Source organism: Alexandromys fortis, unplaced genomic scaffold, assembly GCF_014885135.2.
Source record: "Alexandromys fortis isolate MF-2015 unplaced genomic scaffold, M_Fortis_MF-2015_v1.1 scaffold_3, whole genome shotgun sequence".
NCBI classification, from domain to species: domain Eukaryota; kingdom Metazoa; phylum Chordata; class Mammalia; order Rodentia; family Cricetidae; genus Alexandromys; species Alexandromys fortis.
The window spans coordinates 30475255-30490491 of NW_026067909.1; the positions used below are offsets into that span (position 1 = coordinate 30475255).

The 15237-nt window shown below is 44.7% G+C and overlaps 1 protein-coding gene across 1 annotated transcript in view; it reads right to left on the reverse strand.

Annotated features, from left to right (window-relative positions):
• The window catches only part of Myo16 (myosin XVI), a 297006-nt gene that overhangs the window by 127775 nt on the left and 153994 nt on the right, over window positions 1-15237 (reverse strand). The window contains exon 23 of the mRNA XM_050136512.1: window positions 2089-2164. Coding sequence (XP_049992469.1) covers window positions 2089-2164 — 76 coding nt within the window. The remainder of the gene's footprint in view (window positions 1-2088; window positions 2165-15237) is intronic.

Genomic DNA, 15237 nt, shown 5'->3' on the forward strand with positions numbered 1-15237 from the left:
AAAGTCATTCTTCTAATAGGTGAGGGATGAAGTGCATTAAATAAATTGAAAACACTACGTATAAATACAGGCCACAACATATATTTTTTGCCCCATTTCTCTAAGTCACAGGGTCAGACAGCATGATTAAGAGCAGGAACTGGCATCTTTCTGCCACAAATGAGGGCCTCATGGGACATCCTGTCAGCGCCCTGGCCATGGCTGTGTGAGCTCCTGCAGAAAGTAGACATGCAGGCATCCCGCCTGCGTCTGCCTCTCAGGGCTGGGTGAGTGAATCTCCAGGAAGAGGCAGTTTTATTTCCGTGTACTCTTAGGCTCAGGTGGGTAGAATCCCCCTTACCTTACTCAAAGGTATACCCCTATCTTCCTCAAAAGAGGACCCTCCTACCTCCCTCAAAGATAGAACTTCCCCAAAGTTAAACCTCCAACTTGCTCAACAGGGTTTCCCACTGCGAAAGGGCTGTACTGGAGGTCCTTGTTTATCAGCTAAATGTCCTTATAATTACTATCCATGGCATCGTCACAGCCTGCAGGTTCACAGAACACCATCACAGCCGGGCTTCTTTTGCTGGCACGATGCCATAGGTGAGTAACTACAGTTTGTAGGCCAAGCGCGGCCACCACATGTGCCTGGACTCACTGTTCCCAGCGCAGTTCTGTGTACGCTTGCATGGTCTATAGCTGCTGCCCTGATGTTCCCGTAGCGCCGGTTCACTGCAAGGAGGCCTTATGGTTCCCGAAGCCTGACACACCTCCTGTGCTCTCCACAGAAAGCCGCACCACCTGACATACGAATCACAAACGTGCCAAAGCATACTGTGAATTTAGCCTTCCTGCTGAGAACTAAACAATAATCACCCGTGTTTTCTTGGAATCAAATTAACGTGTTAACGAGTGTAAGCAACAGGAAAAAAATGAAAATATGGGCACTCTATAAGATAAGCCAGATTAAGACAGCCCTGGTCGTCCTCTCCTCATTCTAACTATGCACATATGTGTCCTAACATTGCAAAATACCTGAATGAAATCAAGATTGTGATGTTTAAGCCATGCTCTGTGTGTCTGACCTTCACATAGAGACCCAAAGGGAAGCGCCTCAATAGTGAAAGCCGAAATAATTGCCATGGGAGGGCCAGCGGCTGCTTCCTAGCAGGTGAGAAAGCACGAGCGTGTCAAGCCTCCCTTTCCTTGTGGTTTCATCATCTCCTGCAAGGTCTCGGCCCAGAGAGCTCACAACAGCTGTATGGCTGAGAGGCCAGCAGAGAGAATCACTGTGTAAACAGTGCGTCATGACTATGGGGCCGTGACGTGGACAGGAACGTCCTGAGTCAGTGGTGACGCAGGTGTCTGATCTTCAGTTCAAAGCATTGACCTACTTCACCGAGTCTGAAGTGTCCTTCCAGGAAAGACAGATGGCCCTGCCTCAGCCAGAGACTTAACCCTACTTTTAAGAGGCTACCGGAAAAACATGAATCACCAGGACTCTACTAAGAAAGGGATTACTAGAACAGATAGAATCACACGTGTGTGATTATGGCATGCAATTAGATTATAGTGTTACATATTGCACAGAATTATAGTTGATATGTGTACATAAAATATTAATACCCACTAAATAGGAGTCTAGGTATGTGTACGTATTTATATGTATGTATGTATTTATACATGTACACATTGATCAGATTTCTACTTAGTGGGCATTAATACTTCATAACTGAACGTACATAAAAATAAAATACCACTCTAATTGTGACCTGGGGTCATCTTTAGTAATGGAATTCGCCCTGCTGTGGTCTAAATTGGCTCGGGAGCCACATCCGTCTTCGTTAGTCTCCATGGACACGCTCTTCCATATTCATGCGCCGACACAGGAAAGGTGTTTTCCGTGCCTGCCCACCAAAAGCTTAGCCAAATCTGGGTTTCTGCGTAACTCCAAATTAGGCTGTAATCACCGTGCTGTGTGGCAACAACTCGTTAGCCCAAACGCTAGAGAGCAAATGACGTTCCAATTGCCCTTTAGATGATAGCACATTTTACATGAAATCACCCCGAGATCAAGAAATAAATATGGGGAGAAAACTGACTCACTTTTCATGACGAACAGGAGGTTCTGCGAAAGGCTGTCCTTATTTCTCTCAACCGCACCTCCAATTTCATACATTACCTGTAACGAGACAAAAATCACAGAATCACTCCATGATAAAAGGTGACACACTCGATTGAGTTGGATCTTAAAGGCCCCTGCGTGAGGCACCGTCAGGAAGTTTACGTTCCATGGAAGGGTGAAGCTGGGTGTCCTGTTGCCCATGGCCGGAACAAAACATGTGAGCTGGGTATCATGAGCATTCACTGGACAGACATTGACAAGTGTTGGCAGCTTCATCTATTCCAGAGAGACTTTTCTGAGCAGGGCTGATCATGACCAGACGGGACCCTCGTCAGAAAGTAGATATATACACATACACATATACACACAAACACACATATATACACACATACATGCCTAGCATGCATGTATGCATGTATTTTACACAGTGGACCGTGTTGTTGAACATCCCATAGTGAAAGACTCCTGGGCGTGATAAAGGATCACTCAATCCATAACTAAAATGGAGGTAATGCAGAACCCTAGCTTCTCTGTGCTTCCTGTGTTAGGGAGGTCGGGCTGCTGATACCACACAGACAGACCACTTCATCTGCACAAACATCTGGGGCTTTGATGAGCCCCTTTAATGTCCACTTGGACTTCGTTGAGCCTCTATAATGTCCCCAAGTTCCAATTTAAAATTTTCAGGATGGTGGTAGGTACTGTCCCATGTTGCCAAGTCGGTGACAGAATGCGTGGGAACATCTTTGCGGATGGCCCCAAAGTTAAGACGGAAAGGTTTACGTGCTGAGTCAGCATCTGACCGGACCTGGCTGTCACTTGGCTGTCACTTCTTCAACCCATTTTTAGAAAATTAATGGCAGATGAACTCACCTTCTCCTGGCATAACCTCCGATGTCTCTGAGAAATAGGTGCTGCTTTGGGCTTGCTTCCCAGACTCCCTAAGCGCCCTTCCAGATACCTGCGACATTTCTGTGAAGATTGTGTCTGCATTCCCCTCTCCCAACATCCCTCTTCCTGGCTTCACATGTTCCTGGTGCAGACAGTTGGCCGTACTCCAACACCAGGCATTTAAGCCACAGCCCTCCTATGGGACAGCCCATGGCATCTCCTCACTCGCTCAGAGCTTGCCCCACCCTCCTGGTATTCCCCAACGCCTCCAGAGCTCTGAGGGGCTGCGTCACTAACTTCCCCCAGGCCCTGGACCTCAGGCTGGCCACAGGAGCACTAGCTGGCACTGGAGTGCTTCCCCACCCCTGACTGTGACAGCAGGGACAGGGCAGCCCTCGTCCTCTGTGCCCACCACCGCACGCTGAGATTTCAGATCAGTCCTGATTGCTCAGTTTCCCGACTCACTTCTTGATGACATCACATCACGGTACACCCTGGAACTGTCAGAAATATATTTGCTGGTCTTCAAGTTCCCAGCACCATCTCTAATTTCTCTCATTCTTAGCAGCTGACCGTATTTCTTGCTTTCAGGGAAAGACTAAGACTCTCTTACATGAAAACATCTCTGGGCTCTAATTTCCTTTCCAAATAGCTCTTCATTTCATCCTCTGCATGCTGTGAAGGTGGAGCGCTTTAATGACCAGGATGTCTGCCTGAGGATCGCCCCTGCCTTCTGACAGTGACTAAAGCCCCTGCATTTGTCTCCCCGGTTCCCACTTTTTAGACTTAGTAATTCATACTAGTGAATAGTACTACTGCTTGTTATCATAATTAAAATAAAAAAAAGACCAAAATTTCAGTTCTTCTTTCTACTTTCTCAGCTGAGTTTATGCCAACTCCACTGTTAGAGGGGAATGCCATTTACACAGAAGCCCTAGGCCTCTGGGGTATAGTTCTCTTTATTATATGGTTCTAGTCTATAATACCAGTCTATTTCCTGCGTGAGAATCTAATGGTTCCAAATGAAACACACACACACACACACACACACATTTATAAACATAGGCACGCACACACACGCATGTGCACACATAAACAAGACTAAACTGATTTTCTGGGAACACATTTATTTTCTTTCTTGTTTCTGTCATGGCTTATGTCTTCTTCTGACCTCCATGACGAGATGACTACCATGTACCTATGTAGTGCCTACCTGTTTGTTGGCCAGCTCACTCTCCATAGCAGCTAGCAAATGCCTCATCCATCTGGTACAATGACTGTAGTGAAAACGGCAAGTGGCTTTGCTGCATTGTGACTGAGAAGACCGTGTCACAGCATGGCCTTCTTAAGATTATACAGGTTTTGCCATCATGAAGTCGTGAGGTTGTGGTATCTGAGAAGTTTTCACGCATAATATCCTGGTTTACAGATCTAGAGTCAAGGCCGGAAGTTTTTACTAAAACTGAAGCTCACAGTTTCCCTAATGCAGACTTCACCAGCTACATTCTCTAGAAAAAATAAAACACACACACACACACACACACACACACATTGACACACATCAGCATTCAAGATGACTTGATATTTATAGGTAGGAAGAATAGAGTGTGTGGCTAGCAGAATTCATCTTATGGCAAGCATTTTTGCATTAAACATTACATCACCTTGTAGGTTTTTTTCCCCCCTGTAAATTTACTAAGCCTTTAAGTACTTTTTAGGGGGATAAATCACAATCTATAAAGTTCCCCAACCGTAAAACTTCTGACCCAAGCTCTAAGAAATGGATAAATTCAGTACAGATATGATTTGAGTAAGCATTTTAGCCTAAACACTGGACATTACCATAAACAATATAGTAATACAAGGAGCCTAGCTGTTTCTTATGATTGGCAGGGCATGGATTCTCCAAACTTAGATTCAAATAATTTCTCTAATCTCAAATCTGAAATCAATTCTTTTATATGGCATATTTTATGGGATAATATATGGGATATTTTAGTGGGAAATGGTGTTAGACACAGTCATTCATAAGAAGGGGGCTGGCCAGAATGAGGAGGATGAAAAAGAGGTGCATGTGATCACAGGCCCTGTGTTCAAGACGGAAATGTCACAAATAAAGTCTAAATACAAGGTGCCCATCCACGACCACATTTGTGGCATGAATAGTATCTTCCTGTCTTTTAAATATCACAGCTTACTACTTTAAATTTAGGACTCCTGGAGTCCCATGGTTTGGTAAAGGATAACACAGGTAAGTTCTACGTGTCTCTAGCCGGTTTCCTTCCAGGGCAGGATCCTGTAGTATAACCAACACTGGGAAATTGACCAATGCAGTGAAACTATCGAGCATTACACCAGCATGGAGCCCTGTGTGATCAGAGTTTCCTTTGATAGACCCTTCCCATAGCTCAGTCCGTTTGTATGTCTATTCTTGGTTCTTTGTTTGGTGGAGCCCTCTGCCTGCTGCCACTGTCTGGAAGACAAAGCTTTGATATGTCACGTGAAGTACAGTCAGCTAATTCTTCCCACTTCACTCTTTACAAAAGTTATTGTAGCAACTTAAGCGTCACTGTAGCAATTAAAGTGTCATTATAGCAACTTAAGTGTCATTGTAGCAACTTAAGCGTCTTTGTAGCAACTTAAGCGCCTGAACCCTTTCCTTACACATTTGACAGCGAGGTGGGCTGTGCTTCTGTGTTCCTGCTTAGTACTGGCATCTTCACAGGCTTGTTCTCTCTCTCTCCCCCCCCCCCCCCCCCACAGTGAGAGCTGACAACTCTCTGCACTGCCTTCTATCCATGAACACAGTACACCTCTCCTTTTGGACTCTGCCCTCCTCTATAATCATTTTGTGCTTTTCAGGGTACTCTTTCTATTTATCTTTTAAGAGCGTTTCTTATACCTATACATTTTATTGCTTTTTGAGTGCCTATGAATGCTATCCTGTTTAATCTCGGTGTCCACTACTGATTTAAGAATACAAAAAATGTTTAAGCTTTTCTTCTATCTTTTTAAAATGTTTAATCACTTGCAGATTTCAGACGTGAGTACTGTACATCTCCACCCTTCCCTCCCCCCTCCAACTCTTCCCACATTCCTCCCTACACTGCCTCTCCACTTTGTAGTCTCTTCTTTGCTATTGTTACATCATATGTCCTGGCTGAACTTCCTATTTCTGTGTGCTTTTCTTTCTTCTTAGTGGATTCTTTGTGATTCTGTCCACTGATACGTATGCCGTGTGTAAGCAGGGATAGGTGTTTTTCCCCCCAATCTATCAGGAATTTATTTGCCTTCTTACCTCGCTAAATTCACTAAAACCTCCAGTGAACGCTAGGCTGCAGCGCTGACAGTCAGCATCTTTGTCAGCCTCCTGATCTTAGGAGGAGAGTACCCAGTTTCTACGGTTACATAGAACATGAGCAATGGGAGCTGTGGGTGCTCTTTCATGGGGTGAGCCATCTCCTCCAGGGCCGTCTTCTTGAGAATCACATGATACCGGCAATGGACTTCTCTGCTGTGGGCTGTGGGTGCTCTTTCTGGGGCCAACACCATCTCCTCCACGACTGTTTTCTTAGAATGTTTCTTGTATGTTGAAACTTACCAGATGCCTTTTCCGTATTCATTGATACAATGACATGATTTTTCTCCTTTAGCTTATTAGTATTCTGGATTACCTTGAAAGATTTTCAAATATTGAAAGTACTTACATTTTGGAAAACATTAACTGACCATGGTAATTGTGTGTGTGTGTGTGTGTGTGTGTGTGTGTGTGCCACAAATTGCTAAGTTCAGTTTGCTATAGTTTTTGAGTGCCTCTCCAATTCTGTTCCTGAGTGACAGTTTCCTGGTGTCCCTGTGTTCTAGCTTTTGTCTGGTTCTGGGATGAGCAAAGTTAGCTTTGTAAAAGAAATCAGAAAGCACCCTGTCTTATATTTTTTGGATCAGACTGCATGGAGTCGGTACTAATTTTCTTTTAAGCATTTGGTAGAATTCTCCAGTTAAGCCATCTGTAAGAAAGAGATTTCTTTTTTGGGAACTTTGAATTTTCAAATTCCTTTCCTTGACTGGCCTGCTGGGACGATCTGCTTCACTGGGGTGAGCTGAGGTAGCTGCGCTTTCTGAGGAACCGGTCCATTTTAGCCTAACCATCAAATCGAGTGGACTTGCTTGTGTTCCCTTTTGATCTTCTGAATGCTGGCAGGGACACAGAGATTCTTTCTGGCTTATTCCTGATATTGTTATTTATATCCTTTTATGGTCAACCTTACTAGAGGTTTTTCATATTTATCCATGTGTTCAAGGGACTGTTTCTTTTTTAAAAAAGATTTGATTAGTTTTAATTATGTTCAGATGCGTGTGTCTCTGCATGTGCATGCAGGAGTTCACAGAGGACAGAGGCATTGGATGCTCTGGGCCTAGAGCTACAGACGGTTGTGAGCCACTTCGTGTGGGTGCTAGGGACTGAATCCAGATTCTTTGGAAGAGAAGCAAGGGCTCTTAGCTGCTCATCCTTCTCCCCAGATGACAGTTGTTTACTTCAGACTGATTTTCAGTCTATATTTTTTAAAAAAAACAAATTTGTCATACAATATGTTTTGATCATGTTTTTCCTTTTCCTTCAAATCCTCCTTGATCCTTTCCACCTCCCGCTACACCTATTTCACGATCTTTTACCCCTTTTTCTCAAAAACAAAACAAGAAACAGACAAAAAAATCAAAACAAATCCCTCCATGCTTGAGATTAAAGCTTAGGTTACAGAATTTCTCTATTCCCGAGTAGATGAGCATTTGATGTTTACATAGACTTTCCTGCTGTGTTGACTGGTGATATCTTGTGCTTTCATTTTCAGCCAGCTACATATACATATATCTATATTTCCATGTATTAATTCTTATGTATATACATGTGTGTGTGTGTAAATGCTTATGTGCACATACACAACAATTCTCTCTAGACTCTCTCCTGTTGCTTTTGCATGTGTTATTTAGGGTTTACTCTTTGGTGGCAGAGTATCTAGGGGTGCTGTTTAGTGGCAGGGTATCTAAGGGCACTTTTTATCCTCCAAGTGTCTGGAGGATTTCCTCCCATTCTTTTCTAGTTCGTTGCCAGCTGAAAACTCTCACGGCTGGTGAGCCTCCTCTCTATCCCCCCCATGCTTTAGAACTGGTCGAGTTCTGGCTTGGGGTCCAGCACGTGATCTCCACTTATGAAGTTTCCTCAGTTCCTAGAAAATGTGAGCCGTGCCTCAGGCAGCCCGAGTATCCTAAGAATGCTGCAGTGTCCTGCTGGCTGTTGGTCCCTGTTACACAGTTGTTCTCAAAGTCCCTGAGAAGGACGAGCTGAGCCTTCCACTTTGCCTTCTTTCTCTCATCCTCCTCTGACACCTCTGAGCAGGGAGGCAGGTCCAACCTCTCTGCCACCCATGGCAACATCAGCCTAGTTCCCCCGACCTCTTCAACATTTCCTTGGTGCTAGATGCCCTCCTTCTGGCCTCAGTCAGCTGCTGCCTCCCCAGGCTGCCTGCCCAACAGGAAGACTCACTCTGTCTTTAAATGTTGTCAGGTGAAAGTCATTTACAACTGTGTCTAAAGAAAACAGATCTCCCAGGAAGGCAACCACTGTGGCTCACCAAGAGTAATGCCTCTGGCAAGAGCTGCCATCAGCCCAAGGCAACATATTCGCATGTCAAAGACACAAAGTGAACTTGCTGGGGACCAGGAGGTGAAGGAAGTCTGTGGGAATCAGGGAATCTATAGGGACCCNTTTAGTGGCAGGGTATCTAAGGGCACTTTTTATCCTCCAAGTGTCTGGAGGATTTCCTCCCATTCTTTTCTAGTTCGTTGCCAGCTGAACACTCTCACGGCTGGTGAGCCTCCTCTCTATCCCCCCCATGCTTTAGAACTGGTCGAGTTCTGGCTTGGGGTCCAGCACGTGATCTCCACTTATGAAGTTTCCTCAGTTCCTAGAAAATGTGAGCCGTGCCTCAGGCAGCCCGAGTATCCTAAGAATGCTGCAGTGTCCTGCTGGCTGTTGGTCCCTGTTACACAGTTGTTCTCAAAGTCCCTGAGAAGGACGAGCTGAGCCTTCCACTTTGCCTTCTTTCTCTCATCCTCCTCTGACACCTCTGAGCAGGGAGGCAGGTCCAACCTCTCTGCCACCCATGGCAACATCAGCCTAGTTCCCCCGACCTCTTCAACATTTCCTTGGTGCTAGATGCCCTCCTTCTGGCCTCAGTCAGCTGCTACCTCCCCAGGCTGCCTGCCCAACAGGAAGACTCACTCTGTCTTTAAATGTTGTCAGGTGAAAGTCATTTACAACTGTGTCTAAAGAAAACAGATCTCCCAGGAAGGCAACCACTGTGGCTCACCAAGAGTAATGCCTCTGGCAAGAGCTGCCATCAGCCCAAGGCAACATATTCGCATGTCAAAGACACAAAGTGAACTTGCTGGGGACCAGGAGGTGAAGGAAGTCTGTGGGAATCAGGGAATCTATAGGGACCCTGGAGACCAGGGAGTCTGTGGGCATTAGGGAGTCTATGGGGACCTTGGAGACCAGGGAGCCTGTGGGAATTCGGGAGTCTATGGGGACCCTGGAGACCAGGGAGTCTGTGGGCATTAGGGAGTCTATGGGGACCTTGGAGACCAGGGAGTCTGTGGGAATCATGGAGTCTATGGGGACCCTGGAGACCAGGGGGCCTGTGGGCATCAGGCCACTGTGTTCCAGACAGTGTAAATGAAGGCAACCTCAAAAACCCAGCAAAGTGGACAGGTTTCTATGCAAGTAAAAATCTATCATAGAAACTACCCATAGCTTAGCAACTGGTTGTCAGGGGAACAGAAAACAATCTGTTCTCACCATGGCAGCACCCACCTGGGGCAGCAGAGAACAGGTTTTAAGCAGAAGGCTTTCCTGGGCCATTAAGACAGCTGTTCTGCCCAGGGCTTTGCTTCTATTGTTTATTACTTGGGAGACAAAAGGAGAGATGTGGGAAAAGCAAAAGAGGGAGGCCAGGTCAATGCCCTCTTTTCCCCACCGTCCCCCTGCAATGGGTCCTTGGGTCTTAGCTTCTCCCTCCTAAAGCCTGAAAGCCAGGTTCATGCCATGAGTGCCCGTCATGTGGTGCCATGAGTGCCTGTCATGCGTGTAATAGAGAAATTTATATGCACACAGCCCAGAACAAAAATCTTTAAGGAAATCGCTGTGTATTCAAAATTTTCTCTTTGGAATGATTCTTCTCAATAAAATTACTCAAAAGAAAACTTAGCATTCTGCTTCCGATTCAGCTGCGAGCAATAGTACTTAAGCCACGCTGTGACGGTGCCAGGCAGAGGGTCGGGCGGCAGCCGGGGAGCCACTGAAACAAGCTGCTTGGCTGCACAGACTCACTATAATAGTCCCGCACCATGATAAATACAATTAAAAGATAAACTGTGTGAGCTATATACAAGAAGCAGGGGGGTAAAAGGGCTCACCGTGGCTGCAAACCACAGCTCATCAACCTGCCTGCTTTCCTGGCTCCACAGTGAAAATAAAAGTCAGAAACCACTGACGCACGTGCACTTTCCTCCTAAGTGGTGGCTATCAAGCTGGAGCTCAGCTCATCACCAAGGAAACAAAAAATAAGGCAAGAGAGAGCATCAGTCATAGCTCCATCTACTCACACAGTATAGTTTCCTGAATTCTCTTATCAAGAGCAGCTGGCTGCCTTCCTTTGGGGAAGAAGTTTGGGCAGGGTCAGCCTGTACCGGTTGCCTGCTCGGCCTGTGTGAACCCTGGGACCAGTGGGAAAACCCGACCCCAAGTACCAACAATGATGCTGACACAGTTAGCGTTTCTAAAAGTAGGGTTTTCAGATTTCCCACCAGCCAGAGTCTTCATTTATATTTATTCACATGAAGGCATATCCTCCAGATCTCCCCAAACTCCACCATCACCACTTCGAGGAGGCAGGCCAGAGACACACAGTTGCCACTCCCTCACCAGTTGGTTCCAATGCATAGTAAAGGCAGAGAACCAGAATGGGAGAAAACAAAACCAGCGAATGAGTGATGAAATCCAAGTGAGAGTTAGCAAGGGCGTGTTGGAACTGAATGGCTGCAAGACCGGGTGGGACAGAAACCTCTATCAACAAATGACACCAATGTGGACAACTAAATCCACTTAAAACCTGAGAGAGCTTGGAAAGTAATTCTAGACACAAAAGAACAGGGTTAAGCACGGCTTCTTGGTAGCAGCATTTTCTCAGGTGGGCTCTGTTTGCTAGAGGCAAGCATGCTTCGTTTAAGAGAGGCTTCCGGACTCAGCTTTAGCTGCAAAAACCCTGCAGCTCTTTTAAGAGGCCCTACCATCAAACACTTAAATGGTGTTGATGAATAGCCAACATATGCTTCTTGGTGGTGGCAGGGACCTTGAAGCTCCATAGAGTCGTGGCAATAAACATGGCTCCTGCCAGTACCTCTGCCATGAAGCCAGACTCTCTGAAAGCTAAGGAATTGATGGATCCAGCTGACAAAGCCACAGCTTTAATCCTAGTCATATTGCTTAGCAAATTAAAGACTCATATAGTCAGAAAAAGAGAGATATACAGTAAAGATAGATTCAGATGAAGAAAACCTCTAAATGATTCATAGTGTCTTTAAAAATATATGTAGACTTGGGAGAGAAAAGAAAAAGGATAAAGTTCTTAAAATACAAAGAGAGAGGGAGAGAGAGAAGGTGGGTGTGGTGGCACACAGCATTAATCCCAGCACTTGGGAAGCAGAGGCAGGCAGATCTCTGTGAGTTCAAGGACAGCCTGGTCTACGGAGTGAGTTCCAACACAGCCAAACATACACAGAGAAACTTTGTCTCAAAAAGCCAAAATTTAGAAATAAATAAAAGAAACAGAGGTTAAAATAAAGTCATGTAAAGATGGAAACTACACAGAGAATCTGGATTCTGTATGTTATTGTGTTGTCTTTGAATTGTTTGATGGCTGAGGAAGGAGCTAAAAGACATTTGATTACAAATGCTGCTGGATTAATCCAACATATATATTTTGAACAGACACAAGACACCAGGTGAAATTTTGATCATTGTCCTGGTGCCTTACATGAGCTCTGCTGTGTAAGTCAACATGTTGAAGTCAAGTCACATTGATAATTAATTATGTTATTATGTAATTAGAATGTTCCTGAGCTGGAGAGTGGCATTTCCACGTGGTTGAAGTGCTGACAGTTAGAAGTTCCTCTATAAAGCCCCCTGCAGTGACAGCTTAGGCAGGCATGCAAGGATTTGTCATGGCAGAGCTTGGAAGACTGACATGCATTGCTGTCACAGTCCAAGATCTAGTTTTGCATGTGTATATGCACAAAGTCCTCTGCCTGTACTGTGTTTAATATACATATAGGTGTATATGTGAGTTTTTAATTACTTTCAATCTAATTTTGTGCCCAATAGTAGAGCAGTCACTGCTTTAATATCATGAAAGAGAAGCCATACTCAACAGAAAAACAAAAAAAGTTCAATCTTACAGTGGATACAGGCAAATCAATCCACAGTTGCGACACCATCTCACCCTAGTTAGAACAACTCAAAATACAGAAAGTCGTACATACTCACCAAGAAACTGAGACAGACCCTTTGCTCCCTGCTGGTAGGAATGTAAATCAGGATAGGTAGTATGGAAATCAGGATGCAAAGTCCCCCCAAAGCTAAAGATAGATCCATTCTCTGACACATTGATTCCATTACTGTGTATATAGCTACATGTTTTGAAAGCATTCCACCAAAAAGATCTGTGTACTCTCACGTTTATTGTGGAACTATGTACCACAGCTATTGCCCAGAGTCAACCCTGACAACCAGACAGCTAACAATACAGAAATAGACGTTTATTTTGGCTGTCTGAAGGTTGGGGTGCAGGAGTCCCACTATCTGCAGGAAAGGGAGCATGTCGGGGAAATGGATGCAAAGGACATGCAGGACTGTCACAAGCATTTCTGCACTCGAGCTACTGGAGCAGCTCAGCTTTCATGGATGTCTGCTGTTTGCTTAGCAAACTTAGGTCTGCTGTGAAAACCAAAGCAAAGAGTGTCAATGACCAAGGAGGGACGAGCTATATACCACTGGAGCTGCCCACATTCTTCTCCAGCTACAGGGGGGCCTGCACTTTCTGAATTACTTTAACAGGCAAGCAGAAGAATGAAATGAAGCCTTGATGGCATCACCACGGAGAAGAAGAACTCTAAAGTCATCTGGAATATCTGACTTGTACAGTGAAAAGATGTTACTTTCTACTCAGGAGAAACAAACTTAGGGACAGGTTGGTAAAAAAGAGCAGCTTGTGCGCTGCAGGTGAAGCATCTACAAGGCCAACAGCTTCTGTTCTGCTCCTGGTGAGCTGTGTGGACAGACAGGAAAAGCGGGTAGATGCACTAGGTGTAGCTGTTACTCCTTTGAGGAAAAACAACCCTCGATTCCTTTACAGACAATTACTGTCACCAAGGTGCTCGTCCTCATGCAGATGTGAAAGGTCAGTGACAGGAATGGCCTGCCTCTTTGGGAATTTCTTGGGACACTGGTCAATAAGGTCTTGTGGGTCCCCAAAACACCATGAACCGTTGCCATCACTCTTGGTTACCCTCTAGAACTTGACAGTAAGACCTTATAGCGGAAGACATGTTTAAGTCACAGGACATGGAGAAATAAGGCTGCTATTTCTTTTGAAGCTCCATCTCTACTGGCCAGCTTTCATAGAGCTGGGCGGTGCCATGTATGCCACCAGGGCAGAAGGGTATGCAGTGATCTCACCCAGGATGAATTCCATGAGTTACAACAATTAAGGCCTTACTTTTGATGAGTAAGATTACCCCACTGGTATGATGGAGGCACAGATGTTATGGAAGTAAATAACCATGTTCTAACTATATAAGATCTACTGCACTGGTTGGAATTTATACCCGGCATTGTTAATTAGGACATGAACCTGAGACTAGAGAGACCACACGTTTAGGGGAAAAAATGCCACTATTATTCTGGTAAATGGAAATAACAGTAAAATAACTCATAATGACATATTGCTATATCTATAAATCAGGACATCACTCAGTCCTCATGAGATAAAATTCAGCAATTAACACACTCACAGCTAGTCCATACAGAAAAAAATAAAGTACTTTAGATTTTAAATTTTGATATTACATTTTCTCAACTAGTATAAACTATGAGCGATTTCAAAATCTGAAACTGGAAATGCCTTTGGATGAGTGACATTCAGTTTGACCTTCAGCTTCTTGTTTTGCTAAAATTTAAAAGTGGTACGATATCGAAATGATTTTTGAATTGATTTTGTTTTCAGAATGAGCTGAGAGAAAGTAAGTATTTGGAAGGTTGCAGTGAGCTCTGTGAGGGTCTGAAGCTCCGAAGAGAGACAGCCGGATCACATATCTGGGCAGTCATCTTCCTAGGACAGAGTTATAAGTGCTCACTGGCTTGGCACTCAGAAGATCATCAATATTTATGGAACAGAAGTAAATCTGCGCATCCCTCATGCTTCCATTCCCTTCCTGCATCCTGTTATTTACAAGACGCAAAATATCCTCAGAGAAGTGGCTAGGATTAACAGATGATAAAAATGCAGAACTTTGCAGACATACTTGTGAATTCAATATATCACATCTGAATATATGTGAGGATTGGTCTAGCAAAATAAATAAACGATCATTGTCAGGAAACACAAATGTGTCTGATTATTTTCCACGCCTGGCTGCAGCTTTCTACCCAGTCTGTCCCAAGGACCTTGATCCTTGTGGGCTGGTGACTTTGTCTTGTTTGTCACCTAAATTAAAGCAGAGCACTCAGGGTTGCACAGGCAACACCCTGCACAGGCTCATGGGTCTGAATGCCGAACACCCAGCTGATGGGACAGTTTGGGGAAGTGGGGCAAAGTTGGAGAGAAAGGATTGCCTATTTGGGTCAGGGCTTGGTGTGTAATATCTGCCCCCACTTCCTGTTCTCTTTCTACTTCCAGGTCCACCTGGAGGTCAGCCAGCTCCCACCACCATACTGACGTGGCCCTATGGCTATCCCACTTTCAAAAGCATGAGCAACTGCACCCTCATATGAGTTCAAATCAACCTCTCTTCCCTGAAGTCACTTCTTGTCAGCTCTTTGGTCATCGCATCAAGAAAAGTAATGAAAATGACAGGCTCTGTCATTTTTCCAAGAAGTGATTTCTCCCAATAGCTTTTGGTATTTC